This window comes from Lonchura striata, chromosome 1 (genome assembly GCF_050655825.1).
Source record: "Lonchura striata isolate lonStrDom1 chromosome 1, ASM5065582v1, whole genome shotgun sequence".
Lineage (NCBI taxonomy): Eukaryota > Metazoa > Chordata > Aves > Passeriformes > Estrildidae > Lonchura > Lonchura striata.
The window spans coordinates 46,421,459-46,447,590 of NC_140703.1; the positions used below are offsets into that span (position 1 = coordinate 46,421,459).

Genomic DNA, 26,132 nt, shown 5'->3' on the forward strand with positions numbered 1-26,132 from the left:
TGAACTTGAGGAGAAGATTGGAAGAAAGAAGAGAAGCTATAGCAACGATGCCATAGCAGAGGAAATTCCACGGAAAAGAAAGAAGATGCAATTCAGCCAAGAGGAGGATCCCTGTTTGCCATTAGATACTGGGCTTTCCCTGGCAGAGGATGAAGAGCTTGTATTGCATCTGCTCAACAGTCGCAACTAATTATTTTTTTTCTGCAGGTTTTCTTCTCTGGGACATTTTGTCAGTAGTTTACACAAAACGAATTTGGCATCTGGGCAGCTGGATCCCAGTGAATGTAGATAAATGAGTTCTATGTGCAATGGGATTGCCTTAGATTGGGTCATAGGTTATAGACAATATTTGATTTATAAGGCCTTCTAATGAACTTTTCAACCAGAATCCCCCAGGTGTCATTTTGCAATAGCATGTTCATAATTTTAAATCTTCAAGTTTTGAAACAATTACCTTCTTTTATTTTCATCTTGCTTTAAATGAAAACAGGATATAAATGCGTACTAAAATTTTTAAGGAAGAAATACTGTTGGCAGCTCAGACCATATTACTTAAAAATAAAGTATGTACTTTCTTCTATGTATAAGGCACATATTTTAAGAATATTTTAATAAAAATTTCTAGAGCCATGATGTAAACTTAATGGTGTCCGTTTCAGCTTTGTTATGAAAGCTTATATTTATCCTTCAGGTATCACTTCTGTTATGATTCTGTCACTGGTGTTAGGCAACTCAGAAAACAACTTCTAGAAGCTAAAACTGAGTTTTGTATTTGAATCCCATACGAGTGGGAACACATTGTCTCATAGTTGTATCTGTTTGGTCTTTCCATATGAGCATATTAAATACTCCTTTTTTGTCAGTATCACATTTCTTTTTTTGTCACAGGAATCTATCATCACCTATTCAGTACATCCCTTTCCTCCTCTCTCTGTACTGTATGCTCTCTTTTAGCTCAGTTACCCAAAACTGAAAATATGCTGCAAATTCTTGCCTCCAAATGTTTCTTCCAGTGTTCTGCCAGCAGGCAGGGTATCATAAAAACAATATTATAGGCAGAGCACATCTGCCATCTGCTCCTTCCTGACAATATGGAATGAGAAGAAATGACTGAGTTTCACAAACAGCTAAACATGAAAGATGGGACCTACTTGGCAGCTGATGCACAGTGTTTGTTTAGTCTATAGTGCCACAGCAGGCTTGGAAAATGTTGTGATCTGGGACCAGCATCACTGATGAATCTGTTAATGAAGAAGGATCTGCTGTGGTGCTGCTGTGACTGATTCACGTGTCCCATGTGCCATCGTGTGAATGGCTGCCGTGAATGCAATGAGCAGCCTCAGCAAAATATCTGTCTGTGCTCAGATAGCAGAGCTCCTGCTCCTGTAGCTGTGGAGGAAGGCAGAAAACTGCAGTGCAGAGAGCTCCACCAGCAGAAAGCTGTTCAAAGATGATTTGGGTATGAACAACAATACATACAGTGGTGTGTACTTCTTGGAGATCTTCAGAGATCCATAGTGTACTTGGTGATGGTCAGTTGTCTTGTACATCACCCGATGTCTCTCAAATCAAAGCTTTGCTCTAGGAAGTATGAACATATGTTGTTGAGGCAAGCAAGTAAAAATCAAAAGACTTACTGTTTCTGACTAGAATATTCTTATTTGTATGCTGAAAAGAGAAGAGAGATTCTTACCTACTAAACAGTAAGACTAAAATTTAAATTATACATGTTGGAAGTATTGTGGTGCACTTCTTATCTTGTGATGATTTTTTGTCTGCATAAAAATAATTTTTCAAGTGCTTTTACATTTGTATTTTTGGATAATGAAGTTTCTAATGTATTTGTGTTGTTGGATGTAGAGCCAGTGTTTCTTAAATCCTTATGAAGTTTGCTCATCTACTTGAAATGTGTCCATCCCTGAGAGTATGGTGTGTATATAACGAATGAAGCCTTGTGAAAAAGAAGAGGGAAAGGGCTTAAGGCAGATGCTCCGTGCCACAAGTGTATGTAAGAACAGGTAACTGCTGTATATGCTAGAAATGGTAAGACAAAAAGTCCAGCATTCAGCATTTTTGAGAAGCAGCTGTATTTCTGGGTTATCATTCCTGTCAGCTATAGGTCTGCTTTAAGGGGTCCTCACTAACCCTGCTTTTAGCAGTGTTTTTCTGATCTAAGAAAAGAAGCACAAATAGAAAAAACCTGTAGCAGTCTCAGAACTGACCTGACTGAAGGATGTTTTCCAGGGAACTTGTTTCAATTTACATGTGGGGCCTCTCAATGGTTTTTTTGATGCCAAAAAACCTGGCATATGTGTCCAGGGCTAATGGGCAGGTGGAGCAGGGCTGGCTGGGCATGTCACCCATCATCTATCTCCTTTTCCCCTGATCCCAGGCATGCCACTGTAGCATCAGAATAAATCCCAGGCTTTTGCAAGGTTGTACTTCATAAGCATTATAGTCCCAGCTTTACACAGGAGAAGTGGAAGCACGGAAATCATAGGCAAAGGCTTCCTTGATAACGTTATGTAGTTGATCTACGACTCCTAAATCACTTGTGGTTTGCCAAGAGCAGCCTCCCACTTGGCATCTGAACTGCCTTCTGTGCAGAATTGTAACCTTCAGGTGTTGCACTGGTCTACTGGGATGGGTTTCAGGCTTCTTCACCCCTGTAATTGCAGCCTATAGAAAATCACATTTGGAGACTCCTTCAGGAGGGGTAGAAGAATCTCAGTAAGGTGCTGAGTATTTTCCAAGGCAATTGGCCAGGAGATATTCTTAAACTGCCAAGCAGGAAGTCTTATTTTAATTAATGCATTTTCAGATCAGTTTGCATTTTTGTATTAATAGTGGTTGATTTCCTTCTGCTGCTAGAATGGTTCTAGTGTGCTGATTTATAGCTGGGTATAGTATTAAGATCTATTACATGTAGCTATTTCTCAAGATACACATTAGGCATTTGTGTAATGGCATAGTTTTGTCAGCTTTTATTCAGAATCGGTTTTTGTTGTACAAAATAATGAAGACTTTTGTTTGCCAGATAATTTGTTGCAATTTGTTTGAAGCCTCTTTGGATGAAAACTGGAAGTCAGGTAAAAGTCAGGAGAGCATTGAAGAGTTTGGGATTTTTAGATCAGTTAAATAGACTGACGCTAGATGTGCTAGCTACTGAAGACCCCCAGCTTACAGTATTTTCATGAGGCACATAAAATGTGTCATAGCAGAGATAGTGTTAACCTCAGCATGTTCAGTGTTCATTTTGTAAAGACCTTAACCTTATTGATGCTGCACATTAAATTGTGTGAAGAGTATAAGAAATTTAGGCTCTTAACATAAAGGATTGCAAATTAATATTCAACATTTTACATGGGTATTTTTTCTTAAATATTATATGAATAGAAATAAAAAATAATTTCTCCTGCCACTGACTGAGCTCAGCTGGAGCATTGATTAGTGTGTCTTGCCGTCTGGCCACACTCATAAAGAGAGAGAAATGCCTGAAGCAACACATTAAAAACCAGAGAACTGTGGTAGAGAACATTCAATTTAGACTATAAAACAAAGTACAAGATCTGAAGATACTGAACTGACCCTGTGGGTTCCTGTAATCCTGGATATATATGACTAAACTGATACTAAATGCAAGAAGAAAATGTCTCTTAGTAAAGGCTGCTAATGGGTATTTTTCTTTATCGTGCTGCTCTCTAGTTTGACCTGATTGATGTTTATATCCTGTGAGAGATGCAGTGTGCTTGGAGCAGGGATGCTGAGCTGTGGGAGGCTGCAGCTGCTGCAGAAATGGCCACTGTGGCTCAGTGCTACTGCTCTTATGCTGCAGGTCACTGCCCCAGCTGTAACCTTCCTGTGGTAAATAGCTTGAGATTTAAAATAAGCTGGTTGGTTCTGTCCTGGGAGAGATGACTCCTTACACCACCCATTTTGGGAATTGGGCAGCTAAAGGACAGTAACACTTGCGCAGCAGCCACTTCTGTTGCTAATTAGATAGGGACCCTGTGCAGAGTGGAGCCAAACCTTACACCCAGCGTGCTTCAAGCTGCAAGATCCAGAAGTTCTTGAAGTTACAGTTAAGGTAACTCCAAGACGCATGCAACTTGCAATAAACAGTTCTAGTGAGAAAAGACTATTACCTTCACTTTTGGACAAAAGACATGATTTGTTTGTTATACTGCTCTCTTTTCTTGTGTTTGTAGCTCCTATGAATTTAGCCTTATCCTTCCAAATTGATGGTTTATTCTCAGAAGGATCTGCAAATTTTATCTTTAAAGGTGAAAGTATGTGCCAGAAAAATGCATTACCATCATCTTTGTAAGTTGTAAAAATTGCTATCAAGGCATTAGTTTATACCATGTGGACATTTTATAATAAAGTAGTGCACACTTTTATAATGAAATGCTCCCCCAACTTCAAAGGCGAATCAGTCAGTCAAAACCATCAAGGAATTAGAAGCCTAGTGCAGAAGAACATTCTTTTCAGCTCTGTTAAGAGGTATTGCTGCGATTGAATCAGTAGAGAGAAGCTGATCTGTTCCAAGAATGCCTTGTTCATTGTCTATTTTTGTCCATGTCTGGCCAGAAGCCATTTTTCACAAAGAAAACTATTCATCAGATTCAGTCATGTAAAAATGATTGCTTAAATTACACTGGGCTATCAGCTAGCAGCTTTACCCAGGAGTGGAATCTCTTGGGTCAATGCTATCTGTAAGTTTTGCACATTGTCTGAGATGTGCTTTGTCTATAAAATGTAGATAAGTTTAATTAAACGAAATTAGTTTTTTTTGAGCAGTTTTTGAAATCCTTTTGAGCTGAGATGTAGCTGTGCTGAGATTTCAGAACAGAGAACTGTTAAGAGGAAACTAATGAGCATTGTTCTCCTAATCACAGATGGGGTCCTGGAGGAAGATAATATTCCTGGCTATGGCCTCTCTGGGATTACAGGAGTCCTCTCTGTCATGCACAGCTTGTCCCTCTGATGCGAAACATAAGCTTCTACAAAAAAAAGCAATGTGTAAGTACAGGCTGTAAATTGAACTTGTTGTAAATTGAACTTGCTGTTAAGCATGTTGATGTGCTTGAGCTTGTCACACTTAAGGTGAAATTGAATATAGCTCAATTTTTTGCAAGTCCATCATATATACATTGTGCTGCACTTCCTAAGGAAGTGTAACAGTTCCACTGGTCTGGATGGTTAATGGCCATACTCATGTGATCCTTCCCACCAAATGCATTTGATTGCACTGAAATGCAACTTGTTTTTATCCCATGAGCTCAGTGAAAGCTAATGAATGTGGCTTAGGAACTAATTTGAGCTTGCTAGTCATCACAAATGTCATAACAAATCACACTTCAGCAGGTTACAGGATTTTTATGCCATTTTCCTGAGTACAGTTCTTATCTATTTGAAGAGGCTAGAAGTCCTTTGTGGAATTTGGTTTTGAGAGGACTTTTTTCACTTCTTAAAGTAGATTCTAAAGTGAATTCTTTCCCTAGCAATGAGGAGAGTCTACTCCAGGACACTCTCAGTTACACTCAGAAACTTGACAGTGTACTTCAAACTGGTGCCCTGGGTTTGCCAATAAAAGCTCCTCATGGGTGGGAAGATGCTGCCATGAGGACCCTTGCAATGGAGACACTTGTTGCCATCAGAAAGCAGATAATCATCCAGCTGGGAGATGTGATTCCCCATCTAAGTGTTACCCTGGCCCCGTTTCCCAAAGATTTAGGGTTTTTTTCTTTAATCAAACACCCAGAGTGTCTGTGGAAACCTAACCTGATCTATTTGAGTGAAATGCTCATTAGTGTGTGCAGAGAAAGCAGAGAAATGCTTAGAATTAAGTAAATGATTTGGTATCATCCCACTCAATATCACACACTCAAATGACAGCAGGTCAGCTTGCAGGTGGACCCTGTTTCCAAAGGAAAACCAGATGTCTTGCTCTCAAATCCCAGGTCATGGTATATGGCACAATTTCTGCATGGTTGCTGCTAAGCTTGTCCTTGATAATCCTGACCTGTGGGGATGGCTGGGGTGAAGACCTGGGACGTGGTTGAGAATCAGAATATTGAATTAGCAGTGAGGTTATAGCGAGCAGCAATCATCCTGTTTCACTGTAACACTGTCTGGAATGCACAGGGCAGTGCACAGGAGCCCTTTTTGTCCTCCGAGAGATAGAGAATGATACTTCTCTTTATCTGGCTATTTTTGGACATTTTCTTTGTAAATCTCTCCATCCTCCGTCAGGAAAATAAGAACATTCCAAAGAACATTGTGGGGAGCTATCAAGCTTGGCTTTGGCATTCTCTTGCCAAAACCTTTCCTCGCCTGTCACAGGGGAGAAGTATTCCCTGGCAGAAGCACAGTGCTCTGGCTGATGTCCCTTGGCAAACCTGGGTGCTGCAGCTAAGGCAGTGATGAGGTGACATGAGGATGTCAGCTGTCAGGGGCTGGCCCAGGAGCCTTTTCTCCAAGCCTCTCACTGACAGCTTTTTTTTAACTCTATAATTTGTTTTCCTGTTGCAGTGCCTAGCAGAGAGGCAGTGAAGTGGATTGCAAAGGACCAGTGTGCAGGGGAAGCTTGGTGTGCTGGGCAGAGTCCCACTGCTGCCTTCCCTCAGGCTCAGCTCATGTCCAGCATCTGCTCAGTGGCTGTGGCTGCTCAGAGAGATGGTCCTTGACCCACACAGCTGTTCAAAGAGTCCTCTTTATAAAGATGAGTTATCCAGCACAAGGAATAAAGTGCACTGGGTAGGATTAAGAGCTTGTATTTCTTAAATACATGTAAGAACACACTAATCCAGTTCCTTGTCTAATGAATAATTAAACCCATTTACTCTTCCTGTTGTTTCTTGTAGATGCTGATACATTTTCTTTGCAAACTGATTTGCTTCTTCAGCACCCAATTTCAGCATAAACAGTGCCAATCTGTTAGTGATGCAGAATTCCCTTGGCTAGAAGAACAGCTCTCCTCCATAAACTTGCTAAATAGAATCAAGGGAGGGTGAAATTCTGCATTCAGCTCTCTTTTTTTTTTTAATTTTTTTTAAATTTTTTTCCTGCCAAGCATCTGAGGTTGTAGTTTCCACATCTCTGTTTGATGTGAAAGCAAAGGAGTGCAGATCTTGGCCACTTTCAGCCTGCTGCCAACCCACTCTGCCTGGGACTGAGCAGCTGCCACAATCCCACTCTGGTGGGACCTTGGCAGTAGCACTGCTCTGCCAAGGGACAGCACCAAGCTGATGCCCACGCTCCTACCAGTGGTGTTGGCAGCAGTATGGGGTCTGCATACAGACAAACAGCACAGAAAAATCTGAGAGAACACCTGGGGGGACAAAGAGTAAGGAAACACCAAGGATAGGGAAACAAAGCAGGGAGATGTTGGGGCAGGAGGTGGCCACTGTCTCCTGCCTGCAGAAACGTGACTGGGCCCCTAAGAGATGGCTTGGATAGGTTTGGCCATGGGGACGTTCCTCTCCTGGCTCACAGGGATTTCCAGCTCTGGAGTGGCTGTAGCTGTGGGTGCAGCTTTGGGGACAGGCCTATGCAATTTTCCCATAGGGCTGCCATGGTGACCAGTGCCAATACAGTTACTTAGTCTTTTCCAAAATTCAGTCAAATCCTCTCTGTTTTTTGATGAGTGTGACTGGCCAGCTATGCCATTTTGGAAAGGCTTTTTCATTGAATTAGCTTTTCAGAATTATTTTGAATCTTCAAAATATAACTCCCACTGTGGTAATATAAGATTTTATACATTTAACAACAATTCCCTCGCATTTCTGTTGGATAATATTCAATATCTCACCTAAATAGTCTCCTCTGAATTGTAAATATTCATTATTTTCCCCATCTATTCCTGTCTGCCTGCACAGACACTGAAATTTCCTTTGTGTCAGTCAAGTCATAAAGCATTAAGAGGGACAGTTTTTCTCCACTAAGTGAAAATATGAGCTTGTCTATTTAGCTCTGCAGAGATGTTAGCATTCATTCTGTGTTCAGTTAATGTATGTGGCTGCAGCAGGCACAGATTCTGCACGAACAAGCAGCACCACAAAATCACATGCAGAGTGTTTTATTAGGGAAATGCAAAGCTCAGTGTTTGACGCCCTATGTTAAGTCTTCTAAAATACCCTCTCTCCTCTTCTCAGCCACCTACTTCCCCATTTTCTAATTTTCTGTGTGTTATTGAGCATTACTGCACATTTGAGAGACACCCCAAAAATTGCCAATGGTCCTCCCTGGTGAGGGGTTGGTGCCTGCCTGTCCACCCTCCCCAGCATATCTGCCACTGCCCTGACTCTTCTCGGCTGTCTGGATTTGCTCCCTGAGGAACTGCTGTGTCCCCATCCAAGTGCAGCCATCCCAGCCAGGCTGAGGGGGCCCTCTGAGGATGACTGGAGCTGTGCAGGGCAGAGGGTGATGCTGCAAACCTCTGCAGTGCTCCTGTTTATGTCTGCCTGTGCAAGGATGACCTTTCCTGAAATGTGAGGTTGCTGCCTCCCAGGTCAGGGTCGAGAATTCTCCTTTTACCAGAGGCAAATCTTCCCCCACCTTAGTCTTTGTGTGCTTCAGTGACAGGATCAGTCTCCAGGCAGCTCAGGGTCTGTCTGCAAAGGGTTAATTGGCTGTCTGTGGAGAATAGCTTTGGTTATCTGTGTGTTCAATTTATAACAACATAAAACTTTTCAGGCTCATCATGGTTCATGTGTGCTTGAAGTGAGAAACGTGTCACTTCTTCACTGCCAGCTCTCACTGTTGCCATCATATGTCATCGGAAAAGTGTGTGAGACTCAGCGAAGCAGCAGCTAATGAGCAGAGGAGCAGATGTGCTCCCTCACACAGTGTCCCCTCCAGCAGGTCTGCTGTCCTTGAGTGACCTCTGGTTCACTGTCAGAACTGTTAAGAGAACATCCTGGTTTTATTTTGCAACTCCACGGTGTATCCCTGGTGCAACAGGTGCTCTTGGACAAGTGGTGCCCTACATGGATGCTGAGACTCCTGGACAAGCATCAGGAAAATGATCTGCATTCTTAAGAGGCTGATGTTATGTACAGTGTAAGAAAGATTACAGAATGGAAATGAACAGTGACTCACATGGAGAAAGAAGAGAAATTTTTCACTTTATGAAGTATGTTTAATTGAGTTGCCACATGATTTCAATTAAAAATAGGTGTTTCAGCTGCTATTTGCCAATCTGGGAATCAGCTGTGGCTAATGAAAGTGCACAGTCTCTGCTGAGGGTTTTAAGGATCATATGGGCAGGGTGCTGTCCCCAAGTGAATGCTGAGCTAGCAACAGGGCTGAGAAGAGAACATGGGTCTTTGTGCAGTGGTCTTTTAGGTGCACAGTCTGCAGGTGCCTCTGGCTTTTGTTCCAAAAGAAGACATCAGGTCTATAGCCTTGGGAGAGTCTGCTGGAAATTCCCTCTTGGGCATATCATGCCTGCAGAAAGTGCTGCCTTCAGCCTACTACCCTTGTTTGAAACTGCAGGATGAAGGAGGAACACTCTGTGTATTTAAATAGTGCTTTAACTACTGCTTGGAGCATCTGAAAGGGACTGGGTCGCCTCTGAAATGTTCAGTACTTTCTGTGCCTCAAGGTCAGTGATAAAATTCCTGCTGATTTGTTAAAGAGCAGAGGTGGCCTCAGGGCTGATGTTGCTGAAAAAAAGACTCATTTTTGACCCCAACTCCATAGAAATGATCTCCCAGCTTGTGACCTGTCACCTGTGCTCACAAGGAGCAGCACTTACTGGTTTGAGCTGCCTTCGAGGATCTATATTTAGCCAAAACATTTTAGTGAAAAAACAGCCAGTGAGGCTGTCTAAGGGGCAGCTTTGGGGAACTGATTTTGTTTTCTTGGCAGGGGTTCAGTTGTATCAGAAATGGTGGGAAGGCCCAGATGGAGGAAGGAGCAGGATTTCAGCTTTCATTACAAGAATTTTATTTTATAAACCAAATTCTGCTTGAATAACACTTCTCAGTTTAATATACTGATCTGAGCAGCAGCATCAGCCAGGTTGTGATAGGCTGTCTGAGGGCTGTTGGGAAGGAAGCTGTTTGCTGTGTAAAATGAATTAGGAGGTGAGTGTGCTCAGGTCAAGCTGTGTGCTGAAATGCTTTGAAGCTTCTCAATGCCTTGCAAGAATTCAGCAATCTATGGCCAGTGACCAAAATAACCTGTAAATCAGTAGGGACACCATTGATTCCTTTCTCATTTATTGGTGACCTGTCAAAGTAATTTTCTGAAATTACTTTGGTGAAAAGTATTTGGTGAATTGGTGGAAAAGAATTTGGTGGAAAAATGTTTTTTAAATGAGGGAAAAGTACTTGGCTGTTTTCTAGCACACGTTGACGTAACTACCCTTAGAAATGCAACTATGAAGTCGACTGGTTAAATTTGCCAGCCTGTACCTTTTGTTTAGGAACAGTTTCTGTATTTGTTGCTCTTTCAGGAATTTACACTTGATACATGTGCAATTCAACTGCAAAAGTAATTACATGGAGTCACAAAGGGGTTATAACTCATTGTAATGTTAAAAATGAGAAGCTATTCAAAGGTGCCTTATATTCAGGAGAGAAAACAGAAAGTTTCTTTGTTTATGAAGCACATTAGCTCATGGTCTGAAAATATTCATAGCAGGACCTTGCTCTGAAGCTACTGTAGGCAGTAGCAGCCTACATTAGCGTTGAACATAGACCCTGAGCTCACACCAAGTTAATTTTTCTTTCTCTCCTGGAGCAAACAGCAGGTTTATCATTGAAGATGGTACCTGGCAAGACAAGGATGCAGAAACTTGGAATGAGACAAGGGACTGATTTTGCCTTTCAAAAACCTGAGCTCACATGTGAAAACCCATCCTAATCCCCATTCTTCTGCTGGTCTTAATTTTTATTTATTAAATGTAAGAGAGGCTCTGCCAAACAGAAGATGTGAATCCAGTCAGGCTGTTTCTGGGCTCATTCTCCACTTAGATGAAAGCTGCAGGGCAGGTGGCACTGGTGGCCATGTCCCCAGAGGGATATTTCCAACCTCTGAGGAATAGGCTGCAAAGGAGGGCATTTGAAAAGATTGACAAAGGAATAAAACTCGTTTGCCTGGGCCAGGAGACTTCTGTGTTGCTTCTTCTCCATCCAGAAGTGTAGTTGGTGTTTACCATCATCACCCCAAATGAAGCTGTGTCAGTTTAGGCCAGACATGGGTTTTTCTGCTCAATAAATGTGAAACATGAGGAAAAACCCAGAGTCTTCCATGCAGGAGATGAAGGGACTGAAATCAAAACACATTGGCAGGAGAACAGATGACCAGGGAGCAAGGAGAGATGGGGAAAGGGATGCCCTGTAGTGGATGCTGGGATTTGCACACTTTGAAGCCCTCTGATTCCTGTGATCTGTGATGTTACTGCTCTGCCTGTGCACTTGCTGCTGTTTCTCAGCATGTATTCAAACACTTCACACTAATGATCCTTCATAGCTAGCAGTAATGCAAATGTGTTCTTACCAGAAATATGAGAAATCTGCTGTTGTCTCAGCTTTTCTTTTGGTTTGACAAGAACTTCATAGCAGGTGATAACAGGCCCTGACACAGCCAGCTCGCTGCTGCAGTGTTTTGACTCAGTTTAGCTGAGCTGACTCGTGATCTGTTTTCGGGGCTGCTAAGAGATTTTTCCAGGATTTTCCTTTAGTGGTAGAAACACTGTGAGATATTCTTATGGGGCAACAACCTCTTGGCTGATCCCTAATTGCACATCCTGGATGGTGTCACTCTGAGAGCAAGGCTCTTCTGTGCTGAGCTCATGCCTGCTATGACAGGAATAGGCATCCAGAACAGACCCAGGTGAGCCTCAAAATGAAGTGCAAATGCAGCAAACCTGGCTTCAGGGAGTTTCAGATGCTGCTCAGATGGCCATGAAGTACAAGGAATTCTAAAGAAGTGAACTTTAATAGCCACTCTCTTATCAGAAGTACAGTTACTTTCTGGAGGGAAGTGGGACAGATGCAAAGGGATTGTGAGCAGATGCAACCTTTTGTCATTTTTCTTTTTTTCCCTGGTATTACAAACAGATCTCTGGCACCAAAGTAGCACTGGAAGAGAGATTCTTAGCAAATAGACAGCTTTGCCATGTATTGCATAGATTGAAGCACAGGACAGTGATTATCTACATTAGTGCTTTTGCTGCTGCTAAGACAAGTGTAATTTTTCTTCAATAATAAGCACAAGAAAGAAAAATATTTCTTGAATGTATACAGCTAATGTTGTTCAGTTTTGGGACTTCTTCAGGACTGATAATATTTATTTGATGACTGGTCCCATTAAAATTGCCATATTGATTCATTTGCCATGAAAATAAATTGGTGGATATTTCATATAATACAATTCTATTGATCTTCCAGAAGCTGGTAAGACAGAGGCTTTCATCAGTGGACAGCACATTATACTTTAATTGATATATTCTGAAAGCTAATTAGAAGCCAGCTGGATTCCTTGGGGGAATAATATTTATTTTTGATGTTGACAAAGCGCTCCAAAGCACCAGTCATATGGTGTGATTTAACAGTGATTAAAACTTGGCTACAGACATAGACTACTTGAGGAAACTGCCAAGAAGCCGAGACCAGGAAGAGTGAAGGCTTAGATGTGTGCAATCCCTTTGTGCTCTGTCATGTACACACCTCTCTGTCTGTCTATCAGCCAGTGAGGTATCTGGAGAGAGGTTGCAGCACTTTAATTATTCACTGTCAATCACCCTCTAACTAGCACAGACATGTGTGTGTGCGTGTGCCATGTGCAGCCTTGTCTGAAAACTCTGCAGAAGGGTTTATTGAAGTCCCACAAAGAAGTGCAAGTGAATCAGGAAACTTAAACTCTTCCACTCAAGGTATCTTACGGTGCAGCTTCTCTGATATGATCATGTTTCTCACTTTATAAAATAAAACATTTTTTTTTTCCCATAACTCATATATGTAATCTCCTCTATGCATATACTTCGCACTGCTTACAGGGGAGGGAAAGAAGGAATGATAGGAGGAACCTGTTGCCATGAAAACTCACCAGTGAACACACAGAGCACCTGGGATGATTAGCTCAGGTGTAGATATCTGCATCTCATCAGATGGATCCAAACACTAATTTTGTGCTGTCTGATCTTTTATATATCTGCCTCCCAATTTGCTATATGAAGAATTATCTTTCTGAATTTCCTACAGTGCTTTGGATTACTCTGGCAAAGAATTCCCTGTATTTTCAGTTTGTTACGCTGGAGCTTTTATTTGATTTCTCTAGAGGGGAGGTGTTCTTGATGACAAGGTTAAAGGATTTCATTGAAAATTGCAGGTGAGCTTTTCCCACAGCATGTCCTTTCTCCTGCAAAGAGCAAAAACAAGCAGCCCTACCTTATCCTTATGTGCTTCTGCAAGGTCTGCTCTCAGCCTCTCATCCAGAGACCAAACCATTTTCTTTTTATTACTATTGAAGGCTGTGACTGTTTTCCAATTTTCTTTCATTTGTGGCAGATATGAGCTCTATCTGTTTTTCTGTAATTGATTCCTGTTCTCATTTCTCTCCACCTGCCTTCGGACGAGCTTTGTGCTCTGCAGAGCTCTGTCAGTGTCTGCAGTCGCTGGAGCTCTGCCTGTGCAGCAGCTGCCTCTGCCCAGCTGCCAGCGCCTGCCCGCAGCATCCTGGCCTCTGCCGTGCTCCCTGCGCTCCCTGGGACACCCGTGTGCTGAGCACCACACCAGCTGTGCTGGGATTCCTTCCTTCCAATTTGTACCATCGTGCTTGCTGTGGGCAAGCAGCACTTGGAGCAGACTGGAGCGGTCTCTGACACTGGATGAGTGTCTCAGTTTCCAGTCAGCTCACCTGCAGCAGGTGATTCCAGGCTCCCAGGGTGATCTTCTGCATCTCTTACCGCTCTAATAAGGTCATGCCTTGGTGCTTAGCAGGCATCAAAGGAAGCGTTTGCTGGCTCCTGCGAGCTTGGTTACCTTTCTAGGAACTGAGCTTATCTTTAATTTCAGGGTTGCTTCTGCTGTAGTCCTCTTGATTGTGATAAATTCCAGTTGTGCCTCCAGGAGTTACTGTTGGAGAGGGAGCCTGAAAGATCAGAACTGTCTTGCACAGGACATCACCAGCTGCTGGCATCAGTCCCATGTCTCTGACAAGCAGCTGCAGCATTCTCCTGAGACATTGCTCCTTAGTTGCTGCTAATACTTAACCTCTTCTTCCTCTTGCATGTAATCTCATCACCTTGACAATTGAGCAGCTGCAAGAGGAGAGAGAATCTCCTCAATATTTACAGAAAGATTTTCTGTTTCTGCCCAACAGCAAAAAGCCATTAAGAAAAGATTTTGGTTCTATTTGTCTGGGCAAGGAATTTGTTTGTGAAACTGAATTTATGTTTTTTCCTGGCAATGCTCTCTTTTGGTAAATGTTCATGAAGCTGATACTATCATTCCTTTCCCTGTGGCTTCCCATGAGCACAGACAGCTATCCAGCTTTGACAAGTTCCTGGTGTGGGTAACCTGTGGGGTTTCTTCCTTTTCAGCCTGGAGATGAAAAGCTTTTCAGCTTCTCAGCCTCAGCTCTCAGTGCCTTTCCAAAGTCCTCTGAGACCTGAGGCTTCATCTTATGCCTGTGGTTCCTGAGCTGGAATATGGTACCAGTGGCAATCCCAAATGGCTCCATCCTCCTTGGCTGATGGGACGCACAGGAAGCCTCTACCGGAGGAGAGCCTGGAGGTGAGTGGGGTCACCCAGCCAGTCCCAGTGGGGTGGCCTTGGGTGCTGTGGGGCTCTGTCCCTGGAATGGGGGCAGGTGTGACTAAATCATGCTTCCATCTCCCTCACTGGAAATGTCCTGAGAGATTTCTGTCACTCCAGAGCTGCTGGGCATCAACTAGCGCTGTGCCCTCAGTTAGTGCCTGTTTTCTGTTAGGAGAGAGGGAAGCATGTTTACTCATTTCTTTCTCTCTTCCTTGAAGTTTTCCAGGAGAAATGGTTCTGGGGCCGGTTAGGAGGTAGGACTGCCAATACACGTGGGAGTTCTGTGAGGCAGACCACTGTTGGTTTGATGCAACATCACAGTTGTTTTGTTTTCTCCCTCCTCCTGGCCATTTTCACACATGGCTAAGAGAGTTTGAAAGTAGATTTTTTTGGGGAGTTATTGTCATGAAAGACTTAGACATCAGTGACCATGATGTTGGTATTCATTACCAGTTGCCAGTGCTCTTTAAATAACAGACACTATGGCTACATTGGCATATCTTCGAATAAAAGCAGTGGATTAATTAGAACATTTGAAACCCTATAATATCATGGATATGTTTGGGTTTTTTCAGAGAAACAGAATAGTTAAGGCAATTAGATTCTAATTTGGCTTTAAAAATACTTTGTAAATTTTTATGTTCTGTTTGAATAAGAATATAAGAATAAAAATATGTATTTCCATGAAAATATGTATTTATATTTTCTTACCCAGGGTATAAATGTCCAGTATGAAATCCCAGAGTGAGCAATATGGTTTCCCTTGGATGGAATATCTCAGTTTAAGTGTTGTATAACTCATACTCTGCTCCTGGTGTGGTGGCATAGAAACTGTTCCTTGTATATAGCTTTATATAACTGCTGTATATAACCTGCTATAGCTAAACTGCAGCAATTTAAAAGCAATGACAATTTATTCCCAAGTGTGCTTCCTGATCAGAGTTGGAGTCCCCATTTTAGGTGTTAAATATTTATTCAAAGTGAAGATCACACATTTCTGGTACTGTGCAGGGAATTTATGATAAAACACCATTTCAGGCTGAACACCAAAATGTCTTCTACTCCAACATTTTCTTTCTTTTTTTTTTTTTTTTTTTTTAAGAGCAAAGTAATTGAACATAGAATTAGACCAATCCTTTTGCTAAAGCTTTAGCTAGCTCTCACTTCTACAGTATAAGTGTGCAGACCCAGAAGCTGTGGGATGCTGAGCGTGCGCCTCCTCAGCTCGCTGGGTCTCCTGGTGTTTCTCCTGGGGGTTTGTGCTGTTGGTTGACAGAGCTGACAGTGCTGTGGGCCTGGTCACTGCTCGTGCTCATGACAGTGCTGTGTGCCTGCTGTGTCCAGCCAAGGACAAATGCTCCTTTGTGTGCCAGAGAGAAACTGGTACAGGGGCTGCAAACACAATGGGCAGGGTGAGCACACACCTTCCATACCAGTGCAGAAATAAGGAGGTGAAGGGTGAGATGTAGTCACCATCAGTGGGAAGCTTCGGCCAAACTGAGGGAGGAATCTGAAGGTGTTTCACTCTCCATTTGGTACAGGTAGAGGCTGGACAAACAGGTGACTAAATTTAGATATCTGAAGTTAGCTGAGGTGGGTCAATCTGAGTACAAGGACACACAAGACAGCTCTGCAAAGGTGGAAACAACAATGCAGGACTCATAGCATTCCATCATTGGTAGCTCAGCATTCACCTGGAGGAAGGTTGCCTTTTACTGATCGACCCATGGTACTTTCCACAGTGCTGACCCAGTCATCTGGCTCAGGTGAAGTTTTGCCTTTTGGCAAAACTGGGAACAGTGTCTAGTACTGCAGGTAATGTGTCCAACAGAATTATTTGGTTTGGTAGAAGAAATCCATTTTCGTAATTTTCTTTCTTCTATGAGCTTTTTTGTTTAAAATTTCAGTAATATATATTGTTTGCTTCATGTACCTTGCAGTGTGTCTTCCCCGAAAAACCTCTTTGATTTACCTTTTTGTTCTTACACCCATGACATTGAGTCAGGGAAAGAAAACTACCTGACTTTGGGGTCAATAAATGACCTGTTAGCTGAGTGTTGACAAATTAAAGAACTGGCAACTCTTGTTCCACATGCTTGTCAACAAATCAGAAAATAATTTAAAAGGGGCCTCTGGAGATCATGCAGTCCTATCCCCTTCTTGAAGTGGTTCCAGTTAGGTTAGGTTGCTCAGTCCAGTTGAGTTTCAGACATCTCCAAGGATGGAGATTGTCCAGCCTCACTGTTCAAGGAAAGGCAGCAGGCAAAAGCATATGCATAGAGAGGTGAAAAACATCTCACAGCAACAGGACAGTGCAGTGAGCAGTGACCTCAGCTCTCCAGGATAACATCACCATAAATATTTCGCTTATCTAGCTCCTAGTGACACAAACCACTCCATTTAACCCAGGAGCATTTCCATATGCTATTGAATTAATAGGAAGGCATGGCAATTTTTAAGCTTTAGGCAGCCTTATTTAGAAGTGAATTTCAAATATTTAATCGCTGCATCGTCTCTACTAAATAGAGGTCTCATGTTTGCACAACTAAGGGTGAGGGTCATGCTCTGTATCTGAGGAAACTAATGCCAGCTCTGACTCTAAGGATCAAACCCTGAATGACTATAGGAACAATTTATCATCACAGGAGTGAAGCATTATCTTCTTTCTTATGTAGCAGAGGTTAGGACAGAAACTCACTGACCTTCTCCAGGAGGAGAACTGGGACACATTGAGATTCTGATCACTGTCATGTTGTTGGAAATTGAGAGAAAATCCTTTGAAATGACATTGGAGCAGAGCAGCAATAAGCAGCCAGAGAACGAAGCCCATAATCTCTCTGTCCCTATGTTGTACATGTTCTTCCTTTAGCCTAGTTTAAGAGCAAAATCTTAATTTGTTTGAGAAAACCAAAAGTGGCTGCTGTAGTTAATTTATCTGGGGACACACTGGTGCTGATGAGCTGGAGGAGGATGTTATCTCTGTCCTTTTACAAGGAGACAGATAAGACCATGATGTATGCAAGAGCCAATCTGTGGCACATAGGTTAAGAACAAGATAGCTCTTGATTCCTGCAAAGCACAGTGCAGGGCAGCTCTCTGACAATTGCTGAGGCATGAAGAGCAATGGGAAATGGAGGTTATGTGTACTTTTATCCCCTTGTTCCCACTGCATCTGCCTGCAACAGCAATGACCACTGTGCAACTTCAGAGCGGAGCTACCAGGAGTAGAACCCCTCCAGATTATCATAAATGCTCCACAGGGTGGCTGGAGCTCACTTAACCATTTCATCCTATAGTGACTTTATGCACAAGGACCTAACAGGTTTCTTTCCCCACTTTTTGGACACAGTGGTGCCCAAGTTTTTAGAGCATGACTGCAAAGGCATAAATGTGACCTGTTCTGGTGAGCCAGGCTGCCTGTGTGATGGCACAAAGGGGATGGATGAGGAACAGTTTGCTTGGTTTCTCCTACAGAAGCAGGGAAAAGGACTCCAAGGATATTCACTTTGTGTCTTGTCAGCTTCTGTTTACCCTGCTAGGATCTTTTTGTTTTGTCTTGGTGCTCTGCCCTTATATCTTTTGGGCATTAGAAGAGTGCAAGGCCATAAGCATATTGCACTAAAAAATGCAATGGGCAATAGGGCTTAACACAGCTCCTTACTGTGCTGGGGGGTAAACAGGAGTGATCAGGTGTCCAGGAAAAATATGCCAAAGACTATTTCAGAGGAGGTATTGTCTGAGAAGTGTTCTCCCCAGGTGAGAGGAGCCCTGCTCCACTAAGCCAAGGGAAGGTCAGCAAGAATCTGAGCTGTCTGGGAATCACTTCTGGTTTGTTACAGACCTCCACACCCCAGATTACCACCAACACTTGTGGCTCCAGGCAGGGTTTGAATGCTCTCCTCTGTGGTTAGTAGCATCTGAGCTAGACTTCTCTGGTGGTACTTGTGGTGCTCTGCACCTGAGCCTGGTCTTCTCTGATCAAAATCTGAGGGCCAGTAATAGGGTGAAGTAGAGGAAGGCTGCAATGTCAGTGTGGCACCTCTTGGGTTAAGTAAGTATCTGGGTAAAAATGTTCAAAGTGTCTCAGTGATCTGGGCAAACATCTGTCTGCCACAAGTATCTCAAAAATCCCGTTTATAAATGGGACTTGGGAACCTTAAATAAAAGCAAATGTTTGAAAATTATATTCTTCATGTCTAATGAGTAAAAAATCAATACAACAGGAGCAATCAGAGAGTCCAATGGAGGTATAATGAAATAGAAAGTATTTGCAATCCACTTTCTGGTCCCAGTTTACCTTTGTTCCCTGTCCAGGCTATCTAAGCTGTGCATGCTTGAAGACTGAGGTTTGTTTATTTGTTTGGTGAGGATCTCGCTCACATGAGGCACATGCACCTCACCTTTGGCTGAGGTTTCCAGGTGCAAATGAAGTAAAGATCCCTCTGCAGCTTTTGGTTACCAACTCTAATTTTGGTGCATAAGCACCAGAAGAGATGGCATTGGTTACGTTTATTCTCTGGTTTACGTGGAGAGAAAATCTCTTGCCTGTTCATTTTACTGGATTTACTGTATCCCAAAGACTGTGCATGTGGAAGAAATGACAATTGTTTGACAAAAAGCCCCACTTTGGGGCCTTTTATCCTCTGCTCCAGATAGAATGACGTTAGCCTGCCAGGAAGCATAAAACAGCAAACTGCATAACTGCACAGTTAATTATAGCTAATGACCAGAGAAATGGGTAACCCTTGGTAGCATGGAATCAGCCAGTGGTTTCCTTGCTTACTTTACTCCTGATGGAAAAAGAAAAAAGTAGGAAAAATGTCCTCTGACCTGTGGTGCAGTATTTGCTCTCAGTCCATTGCATAGCATATTGTGTCGTGTCAAAAGAGCAGTGGGTTATGACTGGACCTGGCACACTCTGAAGGTTTCTAAAGAAAATAGTTCTGAAAGGGCCCCTTTGTTCTTGCCTTGTTAGCTATCAGAAGAAAAGAAATTTTCACTAAATTCCTGTTTCCCCCTTCTCAATTATTGTAAAACACCTCAACAATAGACTAAGTCTGGGAAAAGAAATTGCCCCAGAAGATACCCTCCTTATGATCCAAATTCCAGCAGAGAAGGGCGGTAATTCTCCATGTGCTAAAAAATATGTTGAAGAGTAGAGCTGCAGAAATATTTAAAGTCTATTGTACTGCAATGTCTCCTTATCTATTAATGTGCCTCAAATGTAGCCTGTCAGATTGCTTCAGCTCTGCAGTGAATCTTTTTTGTCATTCTGAAATCTGTAAATAATGAAGGCCATCTATTAGGAGAGTATCAAAGGTCTTTTTTAACCCATTTCATAAAGGAGTCCTAGGGCTATGATTTGGAAAGGATCTGGGCTGCTGTAACTTGTTTGAGCCCTAATGTGATAAAATTAGGAGTTATGAGATGTGAATCTTAAGTTCAACCTCAATGTTGGCACAAATGAGACAATGAAAGCATTTTTCTGATTAGACAATTAAACAAGGAGAGGTGACTCAAAATATCCTTTCCATTTCAATAACTCCTGTGAGATTAGGGGCCCTTTGAAAACCACGTCAAACTCCCTTTTTCTTTAATACACCTGCATTTAATTGAAATGCTATGAAAGATGACGAAGGCAGTTGTAACCTGAGCAGCTCTGGGTGCATTCCAGTGTCACACCAAGACTTTAAAGTGGTCGAGGAATTAGGAGTGACAGACTAGTCCCCTGAGCAGCTGTTTTTTTATGCCCCATGTTTCTGCTTTCCAGGTCCTGCTGTGTTTCTCCTGTCTGGTGCAATGTGTTTTGTTGGTTGGCAAATCCTCTGGGTAAGTCAGAAGCGTTGCTCAGACAGAGTAGCGAAGTGAAGCTCAGGGTCTTATTCTGAAGTGCTGGGCAAGGGATGCAAGATAAACTCAACTCCAAATTCTCCTACTCCACCCTTTTGGTGCAATCAGATGTGCTGCTGTGATTGCCTTCATTAGATCCCTCAGTCTTCACAGGAGGGTACAGACAAGCCTTCTCCTGCCTCCCACAGGCATTCCTACTGAGGAATGATCCAGTGTCTTCCAGTGTCCTCTGTGCCTCTGGTGCTGCAGGGACATTGCCTGGTATGTGCAGAGGGAATGCAAAGTGGGATGGTCCCCAGCTCTCTCTTGATGATGCTCCACACTCTGAGCACTCAGGTGGCAGGACACCCTCAGGAAGGGTGACATGCTGGTAGCAGGCAAAGTAAATTCAGAAAGGGCTTCGCAAAGGAGATCCCCAGGTTGCTTATAAACGTGTCTCTCCTTGTTCCTCTATGTTACACTGAATTATTTGTGCTGGTTTAGATATGGAATAAATTGCTCTTGTTCTCCTGCCTTATACTTTGTGTCCTGAACATCTTGTTCTAATGGCTTTAGGCCACCTATATCTTCTGGCAGGCTGAACAAATAAAATGGGTAAAAAATGCCATAAAATACCAAACAAATTTTTCAACTAGCTCCATTATGTTGTTTGTACTTGGCTGGGTTATATTACTGTGTTAGGTCATATTGTTATGCAAGTATATTGTGCTCTTTGGATGAGGTTGAGTCAGTGCTGCTCCAGGGCAGAGCTTTGTACAGGATTGACAGAGGCTGCTGTGCCAGGGTAGGGTAAATTCTGTTGTCTAGTTTGAGTCCTACTTTACTGAATTTCCTGGCAATACAGACAGCGCATCCCAGGAACATCTAGAGAACATCTGCAGCTCTTGAGCGAGGTCTGCAGTAGGCTCAGCTGTAGACACTCAGCTGCAGCTGAATTGAATAGAGTAGATCAGACAGGACAAAGAGAAAACAGAGATCACCTCTGAATGCAAGTGAACAAATACATGATGGAACCTCTCAGAGACAGAGGTCTTTAGTGGACAGACAGCAAAATAAACCTAAAGAAGCTGGGAGATTCACAGTCAATGTAAGAGTGCATTTTGTCCCAGTTAGATCCTAAATAAACACTTAAATGTTAGAATGATGCTATGTGAAATGAATTTAAAATCTGTCTAATGAGTATTGTGCCCAGTGAAGTTCTCTCTTTAATCTACAAGCCTCCCATAGGAGGCTATATGCTGATTTTTTCCCCTTCAGACCTTTAGGAATTCCCACAAGGTACAAAATGTATTCGCAGTTTTTGTATTGATCAAAGCTTTGTTTCTATAAATGCAAATGTTCATGGTTTCTGTATAAACCTAGCTTTTCAGTGAGAGCAATTTTTTGTACTGCCTTAGAAATAACCACTTGGTATGTTTTTAATGTGCTTGATTATTGCGGAGTGTCCAAGGATAGAAAGAAAGGGGATGCTAGAGTAATCTACAGACAATAATAATTAAGGTTTTTTTACCACAAATTGAATGAATAAATTTGAACAAACTCAGCTTAAATTCATTAGTCAAACTGGTACTTTCACTGCTGTTTTGGTCCAGATTCTGTAATGCTTACTCTGTACACTGCCTTTGTAAAGTTAGCTGGAATTTTATCAAAGCTAGGATATGTGAGGTGAAGTTCATTGTCTGTTATTTATTTATAAAGAAACAAAAATGTGCTAGTCCCTTCAGAGCGCAAACAAACAAACAATAGCTATTCCCTGTACTAGAGACCTTATACTCTAATCAAGACATGTGAAAAGAGGTGAGAGCATTACACACTGTAGAAAGAAGACGAAAAAAGACAAATAGACAAATTTTATAATGAGAAGTAAGGCTCTGTGGTTCTGTTACACTTTTATAGGCTTAAGATCTTGAAGTCAATGAGTTTTGAGAAGGGATGTGACTAAGGAGAGATTATTAAGAATTTTCCTTTTTTGACTCTTCAACATCACTTCCTGGTATTGTGACTGGAATGCTGATTTCTTAGTGCCACACTGTGTAGAAGCTAAAGCCCAAGCGGACAAATCACAAAGTTTAGGAGCCCAGCTGTGCCCTGCAGACCTGCAGGTTGGCTGTCAGAGCGGTGTCCTGTGCCCCAGGCCCTTGGTGCTGGGCTGGTCCGCCCAGGTCTCATGGGGCTGATGCTCTGAGGTCTGGTGTGTGTGACCCTGCAGGCAAGAATCACTGTCCAAAAAAGTATCACTGTCCAAAAATCACTGTCCATCATTGTGTGTCATGATGTTTTTGTGTGTTTTGTGGTTTTACTCACTATGCCTTGGCAGTTCATTCCAGAGCCCCAGGTCAGAGTCCTGTCTCTCTACAAGGCACAGGGGAAGATTTAAGCATGGATGGGCAGGAGCAGGAGGCAGTATGCTGAACAGGCAGTAGCTTTGTCACTTAACAAAGGTCCCTTCAGATGGGGATGTGTTTTAAATTGTTGCCTTCTCTGGGGCTTAGATCTTTTCTCGGAGCTAAGGGAAGCACATTTATCAGTCTGGATTTACAGTTGATAGCTTTTCCTGAAGGCTAGTACTGCAAAAATAAAAGGAGAAGAGATCAATTTTTTACTTTATTTTACAACCCAGTATGTGGGATGAGAGAGATGCTTTTTCCGTTCTGCAGAGGACCAAGGCCAAACTTATCCTTGCCTGATGAAATTCAGTCTATTTATCTTCCTCATCCATGAGAGATTTTTGTCCTGCGCATGAAAAACTCATGGTATGAGAGAGCACACAAGTGAATGCCAGTGACACATGTGTTTTCACTTGAAAGATTTGGGTCCCTGTTTTGTCTATATGAATGATTTATACATTAATGCAATATCTGCTTGACATGATCCACCCTGAATATGCCCCTCTCAGCAAGCCTGGCAGCTGGGTCCTTGTAGATAAGGCTTTTCCACTGGGAGATAGGGAATAGATCTGAATTAGGCTTAATTAAATTTTACTTCCCCTTGTTTGGAATAGTTTCACAGATAGAAAAAGGATAGTGATGTTTTCTGTTTAAAATACCCTTATGCAAATAAATATTACGGGAGAAATTTCCTGTTTCTGTATTATGGCACTTACCCAGTATATCATTGAGGCACATGAATTCATGAAGGGCAAGAAAGATGGTGGGGGCAGCCCATGAGAATGTGGCAATTTATGCACTACAGCAGCCATTAATTGAAATAATTTTATTTTTTCTGATGTAGCATGTTTTTTTCATTTCTTTTCTATCACAGATAAATTAATAATGGAAGGTACGATTGCAATATATTTTGTTTTACAACCACCTAAATAGATGGCTGACTTCCTTCCACAAAGTTTTAAGTATAACAGTTTCAACATTTTTATTTTTGTTTACTCACCCTTAAAACAATGTGTCTTTTAAGTCCTTTGAAACCATCTTTTTGGTTAGTTTAAAAAAAATAAACGTTTCTGCTTAGAAGAATTGTACAATGCATCAATTATTGTACAATTATTGTACAATTACAATGCAATTAACTATTCAAGCTTAAAGAGAAGCATTTTCCTGATTTCTTTAAAAAATAAGTAGAGAACTCAATTGTTCTTTCTTTTTTTTTTTTTGACAGTGTTGTTTATGTTGATTAGCACTGTACACTGTACTCCACGTGTGTTGCCGCCATAATTAATTTGAAAAGGGTCATGTGTGTGCCTCAGTTCAGAGGATGACATTCACCCCACTGAGGGCTGGGAACCTGCTTTGCCACCAAGCAGCTCCATGACCAGAGGAGGAGTAGCAAGGAAGTGACCAAACATGGTACCAAGCCAAATGTTCTAAGGAGGATATGCAAGACCTCCCTTTGAAATGCTTTGGTGTAGAAGTGTTCCTCTACCTGAGCTAAGACATTTCTCTGTTTTCTGTCTACCAGCTCAGCATCTCTGGATGTCCCTGGCCCGACAGGTTGCAAACCAGCTCTTGCACTGGCTGTCACTCCTCCATGTGGCTTCATCCATTGCAGGCAGTGATACTCTTGGCTCTGTGCCAAGTTGGACCTATTTTGATGCTTACTTTTTTTGCTGATCTGCACCTTTCCTAGTCTGGAAAATGGTTAAGAGATTCCCAATGTTCATCTCTCCTTGCAGCTCAGTGCATGCGTTTACTTCCTGTAGATTTCCTCTTCTGTTTTAAGATGGAGGAAATCCAGTCCCAGCAGTGGGCTTGTGCCAGTTTGAGTTGGAAGCAAACAAGGCAGTTTTGTTCCTAAACACCCATAAACACACTTCTGTCCATTTGACTGTGTCTGATGTCCTTCTCTGCTCTGTCACTTGAATCTCTGTGGAACATGACTGTTCGGCAAATTATCTTTTGTTTGTAATATCTTGTGTATTATTTGAGGGCTATTGCATGAGTCAAAACTGTTGTGTATGAGGCATTTGCCAGGACTTGATTCCACCTTATAGAAATAATGGACTGTGATCCTAAACAAGCAGAAATAGTTCACCCCAGTTTTGATAATGAATCTGTTTTACTCACTGATGACCCATGACTTAACTTTGCTGTCACTTTGCAAAGTCTTACTTGTACATTTTATTCACTAGTTACTATTACCTATATTTCCCTTCAGAGTAAAAAGACACACAATCTCTCCTTTGATCCTCTCCTTTGGCTTTAGGAAGGTATTTCTAGAGAAGTAGGGTCCCAAACTGAATCCTTTCTTCCTCCATCTGGCAGTGCTAGTGTTGCTGCTGGTGATAGTCCTTGGTCAAGAGTCAGGATACTGCATTTATATTCCTAAACCCTGGATTTCACACACATTTTTCCCACTTCAGAGTGCTTGGATTTTGGGCTAAAACCATTTTTTCACCTGTTCTCCATTCATCCCAGAGACTCTTCTACCTCCTCAGCCGCAGGGCAGCTGTCTGTGCCGTCTCTTGAATATTGAAACCACAGTTTGGTCCAGCTGATGTAAACATGTCTCTGGGCTGTTTGCTGAACCTGATCCCTGCAGCTCTTAAGCCCTTGCTCACCCTTGGCAGCAGTGCTTTCCCCTCTCCTCTTTGCCTTGCTCTGAAGTCAATGGTGCACTGTATGGTTGACCTTGACATACCATTCTTAAATTTTAGAAAAACTGCAAAGCTCCCAGATCCTGTGTTTTGAGGGGACAGCAAATGCCTAAACCAGTATTGTTTACTGGCACGGACACTGGGGAAAAATATTTCCTGCTTGTCTATATTTATTGTCTCAAATGCAAGGAGAGAGTACTGCAGTCCTTCACTGTATTGCCAACAATACAAGTTTTGCAGTGAGCTCCTCAATTTTCTCATAAACTACCCCTCATATGTCTTCCTTATCACCAGTTTTTTAAAGGGATCATTAAGTTTCTCTCAGATAGACTCTTCTGATGTTGCAGGATGGGACCCTTCTGCTTTATTGTGCTGCTTCATGATGTATGGGCAGAAATACTGCTTACCAAATAAGAGGTGAAGTGAGGCACTGGCTCTGTCATGCTGTCGTAAGTTGTAGAACC

General features: G+C 42.2%; 1 protein-coding gene across 2 annotated transcripts in view; it reads left to right on the forward strand.

Moving 5' to 3' along the window:
• Window positions 1–26,132, forward strand: part of DDX10 (DEAD-box helicase 10) — a 267,130-nt gene that overhangs the window by 153,097 nt on the left and 87,901 nt on the right. Inside the window, exons 18-19 of one of the 2 annotated variants that reach the window (XM_085576092.1) lie at window positions 1–14,747; window positions 20,542–26,132. The exon at window positions 20,542–26,132 is cut by the window's right edge and continues 9,231 nt beyond it. In XM_085576092.1, coding sequence (XP_085432218.1) covers window positions 1–190 — 190 coding nt within the window. In that variant the 3' untranslated portion in view covers window positions 191–14,747; window positions 20,542–26,132. The other variant, XM_021529396.4, reaches the window with a different exon arrangement.